Source organism: Atta colombica, unplaced genomic scaffold, assembly GCF_001594045.1.
Source record: "Atta colombica isolate Treedump-2 unplaced genomic scaffold, Acol1.0 scaffold222, whole genome shotgun sequence".
Lineage (NCBI taxonomy): Eukaryota > Metazoa > Arthropoda > Insecta > Hymenoptera > Formicidae > Atta > Atta colombica.
In genome coordinates this window covers 16,783-35,233 of record NW_017259319.1, presented here as the reverse complement: position 1 = coordinate 35,233, position 18,451 = coordinate 16,783, and the positions used below count along the sequence as shown (strand labels likewise).

Below are 18,451 nucleotides of genomic sequence, written 5' to 3'. Positions count from 1 at the left end.
ATATACATTAGGTTATCAAAAAAATTTTAAATTACAATATCTTTCAGTTTTATGTATAAAAACAATTTTTATATAAAAATTTATTCCTCAAACAACAGAAACAACGACACAATATTTATTCCTCAAAATAAAGATCATGTTCAATAGTCATTCATCGGCAATGTGCTACATCGAAAAAAGAATTTTGTAACAGTTATCAAATGTTTGATTAATCAAAAATAATTTTACTTTTCTAAAGATTTAATAATTAATATCAAACATTTGGGTATATTATTTGGTAATACTAAATATTTATAAAAGTAAAATTATTTTTTATGCTTTATTAACCTTTTGAGGATCACATTTTTTCTACCTGGATGGATTCCTGTGAAATCTTACAATTCTATGATTTATGGATCGCTGATTACGAAGTCAGATTTTAAAAATTCGGAACGGCAAATCCAATATGACTGTCATATAGGAGTAAATTAGTGTAAATCTGAATGAATATGGCTTCTACGAATTGCATTTTGTTTTCGACTTTTTAAATTAAATTAAAAGATATAAAAGTCCAAACTTCAATGTTAGACTTTTCTAAAGTTGCTGGAATATCTGGATTATGCATTATGAATTTATGAAAATGATCAAAAACACATTTTTGGGGCGTTTTAATCCCTTTTTTTTTGGAAATCTTATATGAGAGACAATTTTTGATGTCATATTTGTATTCACCGCATTCTCTTTACTATAGAACGATCTCTCATGATAAAAATGCAAAAAACTTGTTACATAATGTAATTTTTTATCTTCACAGTAGAGACCAATAATTTTTTAATAAAAAATTAGAGTGCAAAAAATTCTGAAAAATATATATATATATATACTATATTTTGGCATATAAAAAATATTTAGCAAAAATTTTAATCTCTTATCTTAAATATTAATATTTTCCCAAAAATTACATTTTTTATTAAAAAAATGCTCTTTTTTAAATTTTATTTCCTAAAAATGATTAAGAAAGAACAATCAGATTAATCAGGTATAATGAGTATGTAAAACATGAAAAGTAAGCAATAATATATCAGAAAAATTTTAAATCATAATTGATTTCACTAAATTATGAGCAGTACATTTTAAAAATGAAGAAAAAAAAGGTGGAAAGTATACTTTCCACTGCCTCTCAAAGAGTTAACCGAACATTTGATTGAAATTTCACTCAACAATTTGGTAGCTGTTATTAAAAACTCTTTTTTTCAGTGTAGTTTTTTCAGTGTCGAATTTGATATCGATCATTTGGATTTGTTAGAGCAAAAGCATATGGTAGATAAAATCGACTGTAACAAAAAATAATTAAAATTATGTCATATCCATATGCGTGGTTACATATATTGGATGTTGCATAAACAATACAATAACCGACATTTTGTCTATCATATATTCCTATATGCGAAAAATTCACGATAAGCTATCTTAACTTGCTCAATAGTTTCAAATCATCGTCTTCACAAGAAAAGCTTCATTTACCTATAATTAATAAAACAGAACTAAGTCAAACAGTGCAAAATCAGAACTGTCGGATATTAAGGTATATCTCGATATCATTTAGATGAGTGATATCGAGACAAAATCTAACAGCTAAGAGACTGGTAGCGAATAATTATTGAACATGATAATCTTTATTTTAATCTCTAAGTAGATAGATGATCTGAAAATATAAATTGGTAGGTGAGATGTTCAGTACACCCTAAAACTTTTTTTAATTTTACAGTTACATTTCCTCTTAACATGTCATGTTATAATTAAATTTATATTAGTTATGAGATACCTTTATGAGATAGAGAAATATGTACTTTAAGACTTTTAAATAATTCTTTTTTTTCTTTTTTCAGAGTTTGTAAAAGTTCTTTTTCAAGGTTTTTAAAAAAATTATGTATGGCTATCTCACCTATTCACTTGAAGGTTACAGAACAATTGTTATTATTTCTGAATAAATTTACATTTAATGCAAAAACCGAAGGATAATTCAGAATATTTTTGACATTCTATTACAATATAATTAAAGATTTCACGTTAAAAATTTTCACAATATTTTAAACAATATTTTTCAAAATGTGACTATAGCTCATTTTGTAATGTATCCTAATAAGATTCGTTTTACTGTCCAGCAAAGAAAAATCATCACTTCAAAGAAAAATGAAAGATACTGAAAGACATGAGGCGCAACTTAAGTATAATTAATGCGAACGGTACATCACTCAGTAATGTAACGAGGAAGCACTGACTGGCTTACTGACCTTGTCCTTGTCGTGAATCTGGCCCGGTAGCGCGTGACCCTTGGTAGTCCATTTGCACAGGTGCTGGCCGCTGTAGTCCGAGCACACGATGTGGAAGCACGCGTGGCACTCTGCAGGACATAGAGAACCGCACATGCAGCAACATAGACTACTATTATCATCGCGCACAGTTCGTCTCGTTGCCAACCCTTCGTGGGTGGCTGAACCCCTGCCACCCTTCGCGCGACCGATCGAGGAGTTCGCGTCGACGCCCTCCGCCACAGCAGGCTGCTGCTGCTGCTGCAGCTGCAGCTGCTGCTGCTGTTGCGCGCTACACCAACACATGTATCGATGAAAAGACACCGGTCTCGCGCACACCGGCCTCGTGAAACCGAGCTCGCTCTCAACACCGTCCGCCGTCGACGCCGCGGGCGTCGTCGCGTCGTCGCGCGTCGATGTCGCCGTACGCGATTGCAGCTGCAACTGCTGCAAGGATTGCTCCTCGAGTTGCGCGGTCGCAGTCGCCACCGCCACCGCTGCCGCCGCAGTTCCTTCCCGATGCTGCCTCGTCGCCTGATTATTATTACTGGTGGTGTACCACCTGGGTGATACATACGTCGCCGTCGATCTGGACGTTGCCCGCGTGACGTCGTACAGCTGACCGACAACGTGGTCACTACCATTGCCGTACGTTGCGAGGATCGACGGCGCGGTAGCCGATCCAATAGCGAGACTCTGCATCTGCCGTTGCAGTTGCATGCTCGCGGAACCATTCGACGATGACGACGATGATGAGGTGGTAGACGACGGCGCCACGGCGCCGTTGGTAGCTGCCGTCGTCGCCGTTGTGGCGGCCTTGCGCAGCATGTAGTTGTCGGAATCGACGGCTAATAATCGCGACATTACCGTAGACTTAGCCTTGCTGTCGTCGCCCGTTCCGGGACTAATCTTCGGTGAGCCTTTTGACTCGAGCCGGGAGGACATCGTTGTGATTTGCTTATCCAATTCGTCTGTGCAGATACCGACGATCGTCGTATTCGTGTTCGTCGACGTCGTCGTCGTCGTCATTGTCGTCGTCGACGTCGTCATCGTCACCGCCGTCGGCATTGATCCGGGAGAGAACAACTCCTGGATCCTCGCCTGGTGATGCACTTGCGTCGCGGCGGCCGTGGCGGCCGCAACGGATGCGCTCGTCGCACGCTTCATCGTTGCCGTGACCGATCATCAAGCAAGTGCTCGTGGCAAAACAGCTAAATTTTCCTCGCTGATTTCCTCTCAACTGACGCGTTGCTGCTATTCGACCCAGGCGACGAGTCCTGCTCCTCCCGTGGGCCACCCAAGTCCCCCGACATCCTTCGAAGTCTTTGAGATTCGCCGTCCGGTAGTTACATACTCGATCGATCGCGATTCTCAATCATCGAAGACACTTGGATACTCAAGGTCGCTAGCATGATGAACCATCCTATGAATTCCCTTGTGCTTCGTTGCCGGCGTTATCTCAGATTCGCTGATCCTGCGCACGGTGACTGTCAGCCCGAAGAAAATTCTTCAAGGCCGCAAATGTAGCATATTTATTCGGTTGGTCGATATCAGAACGATATCATTCTCTTACGATCGAGATCTCTTCAACGTGATCTAGCCGGCGATTCTTGTTGTATCGGCTTCATCGTTATTATTAATAGTGGGAATGCGTGGATAAACTGATAGACGAACTGAGGGAGAGAGTGCGAATTACAAGGAGACAGACAAGGGAGAGAGAAAGAGAGAGAGAGAGAGAGAGAGAGAGAGAGAAAGAGAAACGAAGATACAGGAAAAAAAAGAGAGAGAGATAGACAGCCGCTCCCGTGGGTGTGACCTCGTGTAAATTCGTTTTCCATAAATCTCACTCCTACCACATACTCTCCCGCGGTCGCGCGCGCGGCGCGCTCTCACACACGACCTTTGTATAAACGCCGAGATTCGCTGAGCCGAACGAAACCGGTTTTGTCAAGCAACGACACCGAGCGATTTTCAAGCGTAACCTCGCGCGAGCGTACGGGAATCCTCGTGGCTTATCGAGCGCGATCCCGGAGTAATCCCGGATGGAATGGAAGGCGATCGTTCGTCCGTTTATCTGGAAATTCGTCCCGGACGGATTAATCCGATGGAACGATGCTGCCGGATTATTCTCGAAGCAATTAATAATGGTAGATCAAGTTGAGACTTCAGGTGGATCCACGATGCGTGCGATCGCTCGGAAGAGGGATCCCTTGGCGCGTTCAATCGCACATTTCCAACCGATTTCTGAAACGTTGCCGATCACTCTATCCACTCGCAAGGATCCAGAATCGGCAGTTCTCAAAATGTACACGTGGAAGTCGGAGAGAGTCCTCGTTTCCGTTAAGGAAACCGGCACGGAGCGTATCAAGTGGTCGCAAAACGATTGGATAGGGCGGTAGACAGACCGTCGCGCGAACGTGGAAGTCACTCGCAGATAATTGGAATCATCGTGGGCACTAATAGCTTTGAAACAACCGGCTCCCGTGTCCGCCGAGTCAGCGGCTCGTCAACTCGAGACGGGAGCCGCTTATCGCCCGGGGTTCGCGCTGATCAGCAAGTAGATCCTCTCCTCTCTTCTCCTCACTCTTCCCTCGCAGTTCTCCTTCCTTGCTCCCGTCGCTTCGCCGGCGTTCGTTGTCTGTTGAACGAAGCGAGTAAAACGTGGATCGCCTCTAATCTCCCTCGATACGACGGAGCCGAGTCAATGTCGATCGCGACACAGCTCGATCACGTACCACCGGATGGTCCATCAAGGACACTCCGGTTACTTCTTTTCTTCCTTTTGGCTATCTTCTGCTTTCCCCGCACCATCGACCGTGATTAAATCCACGTAGTACCGGATTGTTGATCAAGGACTCGTGTCTTCTCTCGTCGTTGTTGCTTACATTCGCTTTCTCCTCCGCAGGGATTTTGTTTTCTTTAATATCTCACTTCCCAGATCTTCTCAAGTTCCTTTGGTCTTCTGAATATAGGTACAATTGGAGTAGCACTAAATGTAGCACTAAATTCTTCGATCGAGAAACCGCTGATCGTTTTCTTTTTTCCTATCTGTCTCTTCGCAGCTCTTTCTCGCGCTTCGCACAACCGACCACTTCATTCGCCGGAACGGATCGCACCGCTCGTCCTTATCACGTCCACCAGAAGGCCGCGACTGCCAGCCGTTCGTTCGCGCACGGTCGTGTCTCGCCGGATCACCACCGCCGTCGTCTCGACGCTTTACCGACCGCGAGTTAGTGGCGACGGAGGAGTCAGAGTCGGAACGGAGTTCGTGTGTATCAAGTTGACTCGCTCGCTCACTCGCTCTTTCTCTCGCTATCTCTATCTTCCTTCCTCTTTCTCTCTCTCTCTCGGCCGGCAAGGTAGACTTCAGTGACGGACGATCCTATTACCTCCTCTTCTCGCTGTCGACGATTCCGCGGTCGCTTCCACCCGGTAAAGCCGTCCACGTAAGGTATCCTCTCGACGTCAGCGCTGCGACGTCCAACCTCCTAGTTTCTCTCTCTCTCTCTCTCTCTCTCTCTCTCTCTCTCTCTCTCTCTCTCTCTCTCTCTCTCTCTCTCTCTCTCTTTCACCGGGTATTCCACTCTCTTCTTCTTTTTTTCTTTCTTTCTTTCTTTCTCCTTCTTTTCTTCTCGCACCTGACGCGCGCACTCTACAAAATCGAGTTGGTTACTCTTCGGTGCAGCTCTACCTAGCTTTCGCCCGTTTCTTCTCTCTTAGCGGAGGTTACCGCGTAGACCACGAGAAGAGAAGAGAGAAGAGTCGGTCGGTCGATCGGTCGGTCGGTCGATCGGTCCCCGTCCGTCCTCGTTCGCAGGTACTCGGCCGAAAACTCGCCGGCGTGTCCGTCCGCGATCGCGAAGGCGACGCGCGCACTCTCGCGCACACAGGCACGCGCGCGGACGGCACGCACGCACGATGTACGCACGTATGTACGTATGCACGCAGTTCTCCTCCGGTATGGAAAAGTCCACTGGGCCCAGCACTTTTTGTGCCGGCGGCCTGCCTGCAACACGCGCACACACCTGCACGTCGCGGCGGCACCTCGTCACTCGTAACGCATACGTATACGACACCTATCTATTTGCCTATCCTTTTCTCTCTCTTTCTCTCTCTCTGTTTCATTCGATGTCTCTCCTACACTCGGTCGATCTATCTCTTTCACTCTCTCTCCTTCAGTTTCTTCTCCCACCAATCTCTTCCTCGTCTCTCTCGGGACCGTCCGTTGCCGTTCTCTCGTTCTCTCTCTCTTTCTCTTCCTCTCTCAGGTCCTCTCTCGCGCGATCCTCTCCGCACTGGCCGTGCACAGCCGGTCGGTCTCTACATGTCGAGTATTGCCCGTGAGCCAAGTTCCTCCTTCCCTCCTTCGCTCTCACTCTTTCTTTCTCTCTTTTTCCTCTCTCAGTACATTTCTTTTTTTCTTTTTCTCTTTCTCTCTCTCTAGCCCTCTTTGACTCCCGCTCCGTCTGAGGTTCACTCTCCTACTCCAACTGCCTTTACTTGCCGCAGCGCGTGTAGCCAGCGATTCGCACGTTTTGGGCTTTCACTCGGACCGATCCATCGACGATGACGACAACGACGACAAGACCGGAGCAGTTAGTCTCTCTTTCTCCTCGATTCCACTCGCGGACATATGTACGAACGCGTGGCTCCCCGGGGGACCGTCTCTATGCGATCGTCTACAACCCGGAGTCTTTCAAGCACTTCCGTCGCCGCTGGACTCCTCTCCTGAGGGAGTCCCCGCTGGCTCTTCTTTCAACCAACTCTGGACGGACGTTCGTTCGTGTTCCCCGTTATTGACTCACATCGGCTCACTGATCTACGCCGGCCTGAACAACACACCGCCTCGTCTACGTGGACGGCTTCTTCCTGGCCGCGGAGGAGAATACCACACCGCCGGCAAGGCGCACAGCTGACCGGCCGGTCCGCCAAGTTCGGTCAATAGCCATAGCCAGCCGCGAGCTGCTGCCGAGGGTAGCTCGTGGTTCAGCGCAACGACGCTTCGGCAATCTCCGACATTTGTCGGTTATTCCCGTGGCCTTTACGCTGAACAGACTCGTGCCGGAACGACGCCGGGGCCCCGAGCCATTCGTTTCGGTCCGATCGAACCGCCGGGAATGGAAATTTCCTGCCGAACATTCCTAGGCGACGAGCGGATCGACCGAGCTGGACGAACGAGAATATGCACTCATCGAGAATCACCCGTACTCCCGCTTCAAAATCTACGATATAATTCTAAGGAGTCTTTCGGCATCGAATCGTCGATTTGCCATATGATCCTAGTATTAGGACTCAACGGGTTGACCTCGATGATGATGAGAATTATATGAACAACAAAGACCGTTCGGTTCAAATAAGATTCGATTCTTTACTCAACAATCGCACAGATTTAATGAAGATTCAAAGATAACAGATTGGTTTGATCAAATTTAGACAAGATAAGAAAGATTGTCTTATCTTTATCAAATAAATTATTTTCATTTATCTTCATTGAATTAATCTGTTAATCACAGAAAATAGTAAATGAAAATAATTTGGTGAATTTTGAACAATAGTTTTTCCAAGACATTAGGTATTCCTCATCGATCGCCTCTAACGAAACGATTTCGGGATGGCGGCGGTCTCTCGGAGCACCAAAAAACTCTTCGCTACTCGATGATCGTGTCTGATTGAGCCGGAGCAAGAAGTCGATGGAATCGCTTCTGGAATGTTGAAAATAAGATGCTTGACTGTGCGAGCACGTTGTGTTTGAGACGCATGCACGGGACGTGCTTTAAGGGGAACTCAGTCGCGCATTTTCTGACGTGCTCCGAAAGTCTTTGTCTCTGTAGTCTCTTCTAGAAGACCGGAAGACGTCAGTCCTGGAAAAACTGGAGCAGTTTTCGAGATTCATTTTGTCGCACGGATTTAGCCGGAATTAGTGAAAAGAACAAGTTGAAATCTCAAAAAATGAGTTTCGACTATTCTTCCCTTGCATTCAGTTTTTCGGGAACGACGACTAAATTTTCTAGACAAGCTTCTTGTAAAAAGAAGATTGATATTGCTTCGATATTCTTCTGAATATATCCTTACGCACAGATTCGATTGCAAATAAAATCTCGTTTTGAATTGTAGAACACGATCTGGAAGGATCTCTCGTTTCCACGCTGAGATCTTTGAATGAAATCTGGTTCAGAATCCGTTATGGCATCCTATCAATTTTTCTACAAAGCCGTGGTATCCATTTTTTAAATTGAAATCAATTTTTCAGTTTATCATGACGATAAGACAAATCGATTCTTCGTGATAACTTCACGCGCGACAGCTTCGACGATGAAAATTCGATTCGTTTCCATGCGAGTTTTTCGCTGTAGCTTGCTTTTTTTCGCGAATTATTTGTTTAACGAAACAGCGGCGGGCGCGCGCGAGAAAACCGCTTCGCAACGGATATTGATCGAGCAACGAGAGCGAGCGTTGACATGAATTTTATAGTTAACGTGGCACGCATGGCTGGCGGAGGTTGATAATGTGTTCAATCAAACCCACGCGTCATTAAACAAATAAATCTCAAAAACAAAGACAAATTTTGCTTCAAAATTCATAAAGCAAGATATACATATATCGATAATATATAAAATATAAAAAAAAAAAAAATTTTTTTTCCAAGTGTCTCGATATTATAAAAAGCAATCAAGAAATGATTGCTGATTTAATTGATTCAAATTAAAAAAACTTTATCGGCGTCGACGAAAAGATACCTCTCCTCAAACATTTATAATATCGTTTATATACATGATTTTACATAATACTAGTACAAAAAAAAATTATAAAGTTGTTTTGTAACATTTACTATCAGAATATCTAGATAAGAAGAAACATTATAATTTATCAAAAAATGAGAATGCACTTGGAAAAAAACATTGTCCAACTTTTATCTGACATGAACGTTGATATTTCCTCAATCGATTGTCTAATATAATACGATCCGAGCGATTAATGAAGAATTACTGTCGAATCATAATCAATCTACCAACTGAGGCTCATTCTTATCTAAGACCAGTTGCGATAAAGGATCGAACACTTATCTATAATCGTTCACATACAAAGATTGCTATTAAATAGACAATACGGCGCGATCGCATAACGAGAGAACTATACATTAACTCTATTACGTGCATCAATAGAATTGACTCAATATTCTATTTTTGAAGTGTTCGATCCTTCTTATAAAACTCATTCGTGTCAGACACAATTCTGCCATTGTCGAGACAAATATAAATCTTTATAATATTTTTAAAGATGTTCTTTACGATATATTATTCAGCAAAGAACAACAATGAGAAATATATATCAAAAACCTGCTTGAAAACTTAATTAATGTAATCAAGATCAAAGTCATCCCAGATGTTTGATGATTAATAAAAGAATCATATTTAATTATATTTATATAAAATAAAGAGATCTGAGGATAACTCATTTTCTTCAGATCATCCTGTCTCTCTTTAATTTCTTCTTTATACAAAGGATACAAAGAGCTTCATCACAATGCTTTTAGTTAATTATATAATCCTACTTAAAGATACTCTAGCTATTTTTAAATCATATTCTTCATTAGTTCCAGATAAAAAAATTCATTGCATTAAGAAAAGTAAATATAATACAAGAATAACAAGACATTTGTTATTCTTCGCATTCAACGTTTCAAATTATTTTAAAAATCTACATGCACGTTGTTCAATCACGTATTCTTATGTTATTATTACGTAATACATATAATAAAATAATAATACAGCGTGCATAAAATATAAAAATAAGCAATGTTATGTTACATTGTTAAGCAAATATATCCAATGAACATTTTTGAGTGATCCGAGAGCTTTGATTTTCCGGCCAGCTGGGTGGAAGAAAGCGAAGACCGGCTAACGAGGCAATTTAAACCCGAATTTTGAGGATGCCCTCAAAGAAAGGGAGACACGAAAAGGTTCTTTGATCAGACCTGTATACTTGATCGAGCGTTAATGTTGATACCTTTTCGATCGTTTGCATGAGATGCGTGCATTATTTTGTCTTCTTATTTTTCAAGCTGAGTATCTATCAATTGCACTTCCCCGCAACCTGCTATGAAGTTTTTATACAAACAGACCTGGGACTCGTTTTTATCGTAAAAGCGCGCTGCAGGGAACGGGACGCAGGCGGGCGAACGAAGGGACAGGGAAAGGGACGTGAAAGTGAAAAGCGACTTTCCAAGCCAGCCGGTGCGGTGTGGCGAAGGACCCCCGGCGACGAAGGATGATCGAATCCTGCGGACGAGCGCGCGTGCGCACCGCGACAGGCACGTCCTGTTCAAGGTCACAGGGCCGCCCACGCCGCACAGTCGTCCCTTCGCCCAGCGAAGACCCGGTGCCCTTTATTGAAATTCGGCGGATCGATTGTCGTGATTGTGCAAGAACGCCCTTCCTCTCTTTCTCTTTCTCTTTCTCTTTCTCTTTCTCTTTCTCTTAATGACGCGCCCTCTCGATAGTTGTGAGGATAGGTTTAAGCGTTTTATTTAGCGATATTAAGGCATTTTTATTTTAAAGATTATTCAAGTGCGATTATTCACGTTCATTGAAAGGAATTATAACGACAATTGTGACAATGATAACAATGATAACAATGTAAGACAATGGAAGGTTTTTCTCTTAGGGCATCTTTATTTCAGAAATGCGTGAATAGCAAATTATATATATATATGTATGTATGGATTATTTAAAATGTCTATTATTTATAAGACTCATAAAATTTAAAAAAACAAAGAAAATAAAGAAAAAGAACTACAAGCCAAAAAATTATTTTATAATAAATTAACATTGTTAATGTAGAAGTGGAACATAAGTAAAGAAATGATTATATTCTTTAGTTAAGATTTAATACAATGTGCCAGCAATAAACAAATAAATTTCGATCGCGATCGGATCATTATCAATGTTAAAACATATAATATTACAAATGGTAAAAATAAAACATAATATATACTTCGCTCTCTCTAACAAACACTGGTAACATAAAAACGATAACTTAAATAATATCAGATAATTGCAGTCAATAATTGATTAGCTTGAATAATATTCTACATATAATGTAAATCGGAGAATATAACGTATGAAAATGAATTTTAATCCTTTGATGTAAAAAACAAAATTTCTTCAATCAAAAATTAAAAATGTTTCTGGTGCAGAAAGTCTGTTAAAATTAGAGACAATGTGATAAGAGTAAAACATGTCTCTTCGAAGGTGTTATGAAACATTATATTTTCAATATTATGGATTATTTAAAATATCTACAATTTCGCCAAATCATTAAATAGGCATCTAAAAGTCAAACAAAAAGTTATATAAAGTGTCTTTTTATAATTATACATTGTTGTTAAATTTCCAACTTTTCAAAAACTTTAAATATATATTTTGTACATATAAAACAATCTTGATTTGAATTAGAAATTACATAAAGAAATAATGAATTCTTAGAATTGGACTTAAATACTTGATATAAAAGATTAGTTATTAAGAAATTTATACGTAATATATGTGCGATATGATGTAGTGTATAGTGATGTGTCAATGACAGTAACGTATATAAGTATATAATCTTATTAAATCGATATAAAACAGACGATTTTAGAATCTTCTTACTTAATTTCCTTAATTAACATAAATTAAATAGATCTTACAGATCCAGCGCTAGTAACTGTTACAAATTTTGGCGTCAGTTTCGAAGAATTAATTATTTCGATAATCAGGAAATTTTTATTAGGGATAGTCTGTATTACAGATTATCCCTTAATTAAAAAAAATCGAATGCTATTAATGTTTTCTCTCCATCTATATAACGATAATGATCAACGATTGCATCGTTCGTGTCGGATCATTTTGCATTCTCATCTGATACGATTTGCAAAACGCACTGTGAATCGCGTTCCGCGATTTCGCAAGCCATTAGGTATCTCTAATCTCACGTGAGGCGCTCTCACGAATATCGCATCCAATAATATCCAATTTTGTACTGTTCAAACCGGCAGCTAAAATAACACCCGACAAAAAACCTGAAAATCCTGAATGCCTGTGGCGGGGGTTTGCCCGCGAATGAAGTGGCGCCGATTGATCGCAAATTCTATCGATCGTGACACGAATTAGCAAGTGGATCGCGATCGATCAATCGCGCATCCGCAAAATCTAAGATAGATCCATAGAGCGCGTTTTACTTCACTCATTTAATTTTAAACAAAATGAAAGAACAGATGCATATATAGAAAGAACAAGTTTACTGAAGTAAAAATTTAATTAGATACAGATTTCAAATAGTTTTGTTGGACTATCAAAATAATTATGTAGTATACTGCAAAAAGTTTTGACATTTTAACACTAATTTGAGCGTCTTATTATACATACATAATTATTTTGATAGTCTAACACAATTATTTTCAAATCTGTATCTACATAGCTAAATTTTTATATACTTTAGCAAACTGTTCCTTCCATGTAAACATAATTAAAAAAATCGAACGAGTTTATAAATACTACTATTGTTTTTACAATTTATAAGAATAAAAAAATTTATGCGTTTTAAATTTTACACACACATGATGATCTCGATTTAATTTAAAATCAAAGAAAGTATTTATCCCTTGTCATTGACAGAGAGAAAAGAACATAAAGAAAAACAATTTTGTTTCTCCTCTACTCTCGTGTATACTTGTTTATCGAACTTAAAAATACCCAAAGATCCCAAAGGGTTAGATGCTTCCGTGTCACAGCCAAGATAAATAGCAAGGGAGAGCGCTTGTTTTCGAAGCTCCAGCGAGGTTGCAGCGCAGGTTGCATGTGTACACGTGATGCGTGTGGTACGAAAGTATCGCAGGAGCAAAATGGAGCAAAAACGGGCCGTCCACTCTGTATTATACGGGAGCGGCCGTCCGCATCGGTGCTGTGCTGTTGCATTTAATGATCGGCGGAAGCCGCATCGTGCCCGTGTTATGCGAGTGATCGTTACGTATTTTAATTTAAAGTATATATATATATATATATATATATGCACAGAAGGTCCCCTCTCCAGGTTTGTCACGCTTCTTGTCACTTACAAAAAATTCCACGGAAAATAAATGTTTTACGATTTATCAAATCCAAAACCGTGAACTATTAATTGCTTCTGTCTTAATCAGTTATTTTTTTGCATATTAAATCCGTGCATATTAAATTTACTATTTTTTTATTTTTTAACTTTTACTTTAGATTAGATTCTAAAATATTCAAATACCCAATTTCAAATAATTAATTTTTGCATTTTCAGTTCGTCATGTCGAAACTGCCATTTTAAACTTTTAAAATTTTTGCGATGACTCCATATTCGTAATTATCGAAGTGGGAAAATAATGCTTTAATAATATTTAATGACGTTTTAATGACGTCTTATTAACTTTAAAACGTCATTAAAATGTTATTAAGACGTTATTTGACATCATTTTACTACTTAGATATAATGTATAGCAACTCTAAAAATTCTTTATATATTAAAATTCAAGAAATCATATGTAAGAAAAAAATGAAAAGATAAAATTATCTTTTAAAAGATTAAAAAAAATTAAATAAATTATATTAAAAACTAAACTTTTCACTAAAGTCAAGAATATTGGTACTAGATGGATATGATAAAGTCTGTATTTTTCGTGAGTAAAAAATAATACAAGCTAGAATAAAAGCTTAGTATAAGATTATTATAAGATTATTCATCCGTGTTTAAACTTTTTTTAAGATGACGAGCTCTAATAAATATTATAAGCCAATTGATGGTACATTCCATATTCTCCTTATTCCGTAATTCTTTCAATCTTTTTTCTTCTTTAGTATTTTGTAATTTATATTTGTTCTGTATAGCTAAGAAACTTCTATTTATATCATAATTCGTGCCACTTCATGGCTAATAAATTTGTATCAAAGTAGTTATATGAATATTTATTACGTTTTTTTTTTAAAAAAAGATTATCTTTTCCCTTTCTTTAATATTTCCTTGTGGTAAATATAAACACTAAATATTTATATTTATTTAAGTCATTTATTTATTGCAACTAATAAAATTGTAATGAAAAATACTTATAGAAAAATTAACGAATTATTAGAATTAATTAATTCAATTATGTCATTTGAAAGCCACATTCAAGGGCTCCAAGCTAGGGCTAGGATTGAAGCCATAAAATTATTATTAATGTATTTCTCAAAATTATATAAAGACAGTACACACCTGTAAAACTATCTGCTACCTGCAAATTTGAAATGCAGCTTTTATAACAACGCAACAAATACTAATGATCAGTGGCCACGTTATAATGTACAAGTACACTGTGAAGAAGTAATTTTACTAGTCACCAGAATGTAACGCAAACTATATAAGATATTGTGATATTTCAACTCCCACCTATTCCATAACCACCTCTTTTCTTCTATGTCTTTTGTCATACAAGAATCGATATTTTGAATATAAGAAAATTTTTTTATTGTCTCTCTCTCTCTCCCTCTCTCTCTCTCTCTCTCACTCTCAAAAATACAATTATTTCTCATAAAAAATATTTTCTTTCTTTCAAGAAATATATAAATATTCCCAAAAGAGAATGTTTCCTCACTTTTACTTTTATGAAACACAAGTTACATATAAGAACATATTTTTTCCATTCGAGGAAACATATACGATACATATACATAAAAAGCAAAAAAGTTATTTTCCTAAATACCTTAAATATAATTATTAAATTACAAATTGTTTCTTGGAAACAAATTTTACTTAAAAATAATTAATTTTTTTTCCATGTACAAATTTGTTAGCGATAGAGTGATAGAGTGAATTATGATGTAAGTAGAAGTTCTTTAGCTATACAGAACAAACTACGCAGTACTGAAGAAGAAAAAAGGTTGGAAGAATTATAGAATAAGGAGAATATAGAATGTATCATCAACTAGCTTATAATATCACTTTACATATTGAAAATATTTTAATATACTCAATTAAAACCTATATTTTTTTAATTGTACGATACAATAATATCTTTTTACATATTATTTAAATTGTGTCAATTATTTTTTAAAAATGCGCACGATAAATATGAGCATAACCTGATTTAAGTTCTAATCTCTACTATAGCCATTTAAATCGGATTTCCTCTCGACGCATCGCACTACTCATCAACGTCGTCACGCGTTCGCGGTATCGTGATTATCTTTCATCGAAACGTCGACTCCTATCTACACGCCTTTAATCGTTGCTGTATGAATACACGTGACACGTATAAAGACGGCACGACAATGACGAAGCTGGATTAAATCGATAGTCCACGAAAACGTAATAATTTTATGATGATTTTTCAAAACAGGTTAATGCCTCTTTTCTTCTTTTTATTAATTTATTAAAATAAACTGATTCTATTAAGACAGATAAAATTCATCAATCTGCTCGATCACATTTTAAGTTTTCAAACACATTGCCACTACATCAACTTTTCAACTTCACTATCAACTTTTGCAAGAACCATGCGATTTAGACGAGGACACGATAAATGCGAATGCTACTTAGCAGTTTCGACGAGTGAAATTCAATCGTGCATTCGTTCGTGCTAGCTTAGCATTAATTTATCTGTACCGAGAAATGTCCATCATTACGTTACAAAAATCATGCTCAGCTACTGTTATTATAACCTAGATTTCTATGTGTCTCTATTAAACACCCATCATAAGCAAGACTAAAGAGATGCGAAGGAAACAGTACATAAATGTGTGTGTAAAACTTTTTATCTGTTTATATAATTTATCTGAAGCATTATCTTCTCTATAATCTGACCTGGAGTATACTATTGGTAAAATCAAAACAGTTATAATTTCATAATAAATTTCATAATAAATTATGAAGAGATAGATAAGCGTAATTTATTCCAGTTATTATATTTAAAGTTTACAAAAATACAACAAGAATAAATAATGAAGTAATTACGTGTAGTCTCTACAAAAAATATCTGATTCGATAAAGTCAATATTTAACAATTTTATAATTTAAATAAAAATTGTCTGAAATTTTATCCGTTAATTAAAAAAACTTTTTTAAAAAAACATGTCTTCTATTTTTTTATTGAAATAATTTTTGGTCCAGATTCTAAATCGTCGAGAAACTTTTGGTATTATTTTCAAATGCAATGTAGAAAAATGATTTTTTCATAACTTTCCATTTTGATACAAAATACTTGTAACATATCACAGTTAAGTACAATTAAGAATGTACAGAATCTTCGAGACATCCTTCGCGAGATGCAAAAATTACCCCGTTTAATCACGGAAAAAATTAGACAGCATCGACACGATGCGAGAAGAATCGAAATCCACGTTATCTTTTATCTCGATCATGCGCGAATGTTGCACCGCCCGTACACCTCCCGCGAATCGATCGGACTTTTTAGCGAGGATTATCGTTGGTGCAGAAAGACGTCGCATCCGATGGATCGTCATATTGCAAATTACAAAATAGCGCGACGAGGAGAGGAGCGAGGAGTCGTTAACGCATCGCGTTACAATGGCGTGACGTTATGTAACTCGCCAAACTACCGTATACCTCGAAATATCGATAATTAGACATGCAATCGCCATCGATGACGAATCCCTCGGTTTACCGTGGTGATATTTATCTGTGTTCGTAACTTTCTTAAAATTTTGCCGAGCGGCAATAATTTATTCTCTGTTGTTGCCGACTCAATTATTTATCGAGTAGCGCGAAAGAAAAGGAACAATTTAAGCGAATAAATTGAGATGCCTTCAATAAATTTAATTTAAATCTTGTCGTACACAATACAAAAATAATTCAAATGACCGAATACCAAATATTAATTGACGCATATCCACAGCTTGCAAAAGCAATTAATTAAATATACAAAGTGCATCAATTATCGTCTAATTAAAAAGATAAATAAAAGCTGTTATTTCGTTCTGTTTGAATACACAAATAAATATGATTTTTTTTTAAATTTATTTTATTCTTTAGCTCAAACGGATTAATTCAACACTAATTAATCTGTCATAACCATCGACGAAATAATGAGGCATAAAGATTTAAATGACAATTGTCTGTGGAAGCCTTTCGATCACAAGTGGCTCTTTCTCGATCCTTAACCCGGGGAATCCCGAATTTCCCATAGCAACGTGACGATGCACTCCATTACCCATGACCTCCGCGCCCCGAGCGCGCCTCCGCTGCGCTGCCTCTGTATCTGCGAATCAATGCAGCTCCGTCGCGTGCATCCCGGCATTCCCCGAAACGCGGCCGTAGGCTAATTGCAACGGAAATTACGACGAAAGAAAATCGTGCGCGCGTCCACGTACGCCACGCCATTCGCCGCGCTCGTTGTCGTCGTCGTTGTCGGAAGGGAGGTTCGCGTTTTCGAGGCGCGTTTTACAAGCTAAACCTCTACCTCTTACAAGTCACACTGATCGATTCCGTGAAATAAAAAATATAGGGAAAATTAATTTGACGTTATAAATTAATGTAAAATTTAAAAATTTATCAAAAGTGAAATTGATCACAGAGAATTCAGTTTGTGACAATTCAAATGTAGCTCATATTCTCTATTTATCAAAACTTGAATTTTGCATTAGAAAAATCATATTTGTGTTTAGCTATGAATAAAGTAGAAGGTAAACGCCATTAACTGACATTGCACGCTCATTATTATGTAATAGTCCTACAAACTACTTTCGTATTAGACGTATGAAGCTTGTTAGATAGCTGAATCTAATATTAAATGCGACGCTAAATAGATGAAGGAATAAATACCAACTCACATTTGCAGTGTACCTCGAGTGTTTCTGGTTTTTCAACCTTCGTTTGTGACGCTAAAAAATTCGCATAGCCGGCAATAAATCGTGAGTAACCAAAAATTTTTAAACCTTAGCGAATAGAAAGAGGTACCGCAGTGATTAAATAAAATATATTCCAGAATGCACCGGCAGATGTAATGAGATCGAGCAAGATGATAATCGAATTTGGACGATGATCAAATTCTCATCACGGATCGATCGAGATTTATTTCTTTGTGATGCAATATATCATGCATTTCCAACCAGGATAATTAATATATCTAAGAAGTGAGAAAATTTGATATGTGTACAAAAAAGTTT

At 38.1% G+C, this 18,451-nt stretch overlaps 1 protein-coding gene across 1 annotated transcript in view; it reads right to left on the bottom strand.

Moving 5' to 3' along the window:
- The window catches only part of LOC108687967, a 34,732-nt gene extending 28,865 nt beyond the window's left edge, over nucleotides 1-5,867 (bottom strand). The window contains exon 1 of the mRNA XM_018194015.1: nucleotides 2,274-5,867. Coding sequence (XP_018049504.1) covers nucleotides 2,274-3,458 — 1,185 coding nt within the window. The 5' untranslated portion in view covers nucleotides 3,459-5,867. The remainder of the gene's footprint in view (nucleotides 1-2,273) is intronic.
- Between the last annotated feature and the right edge of the window lie 12,584 nt (nucleotides 5,868-18,451).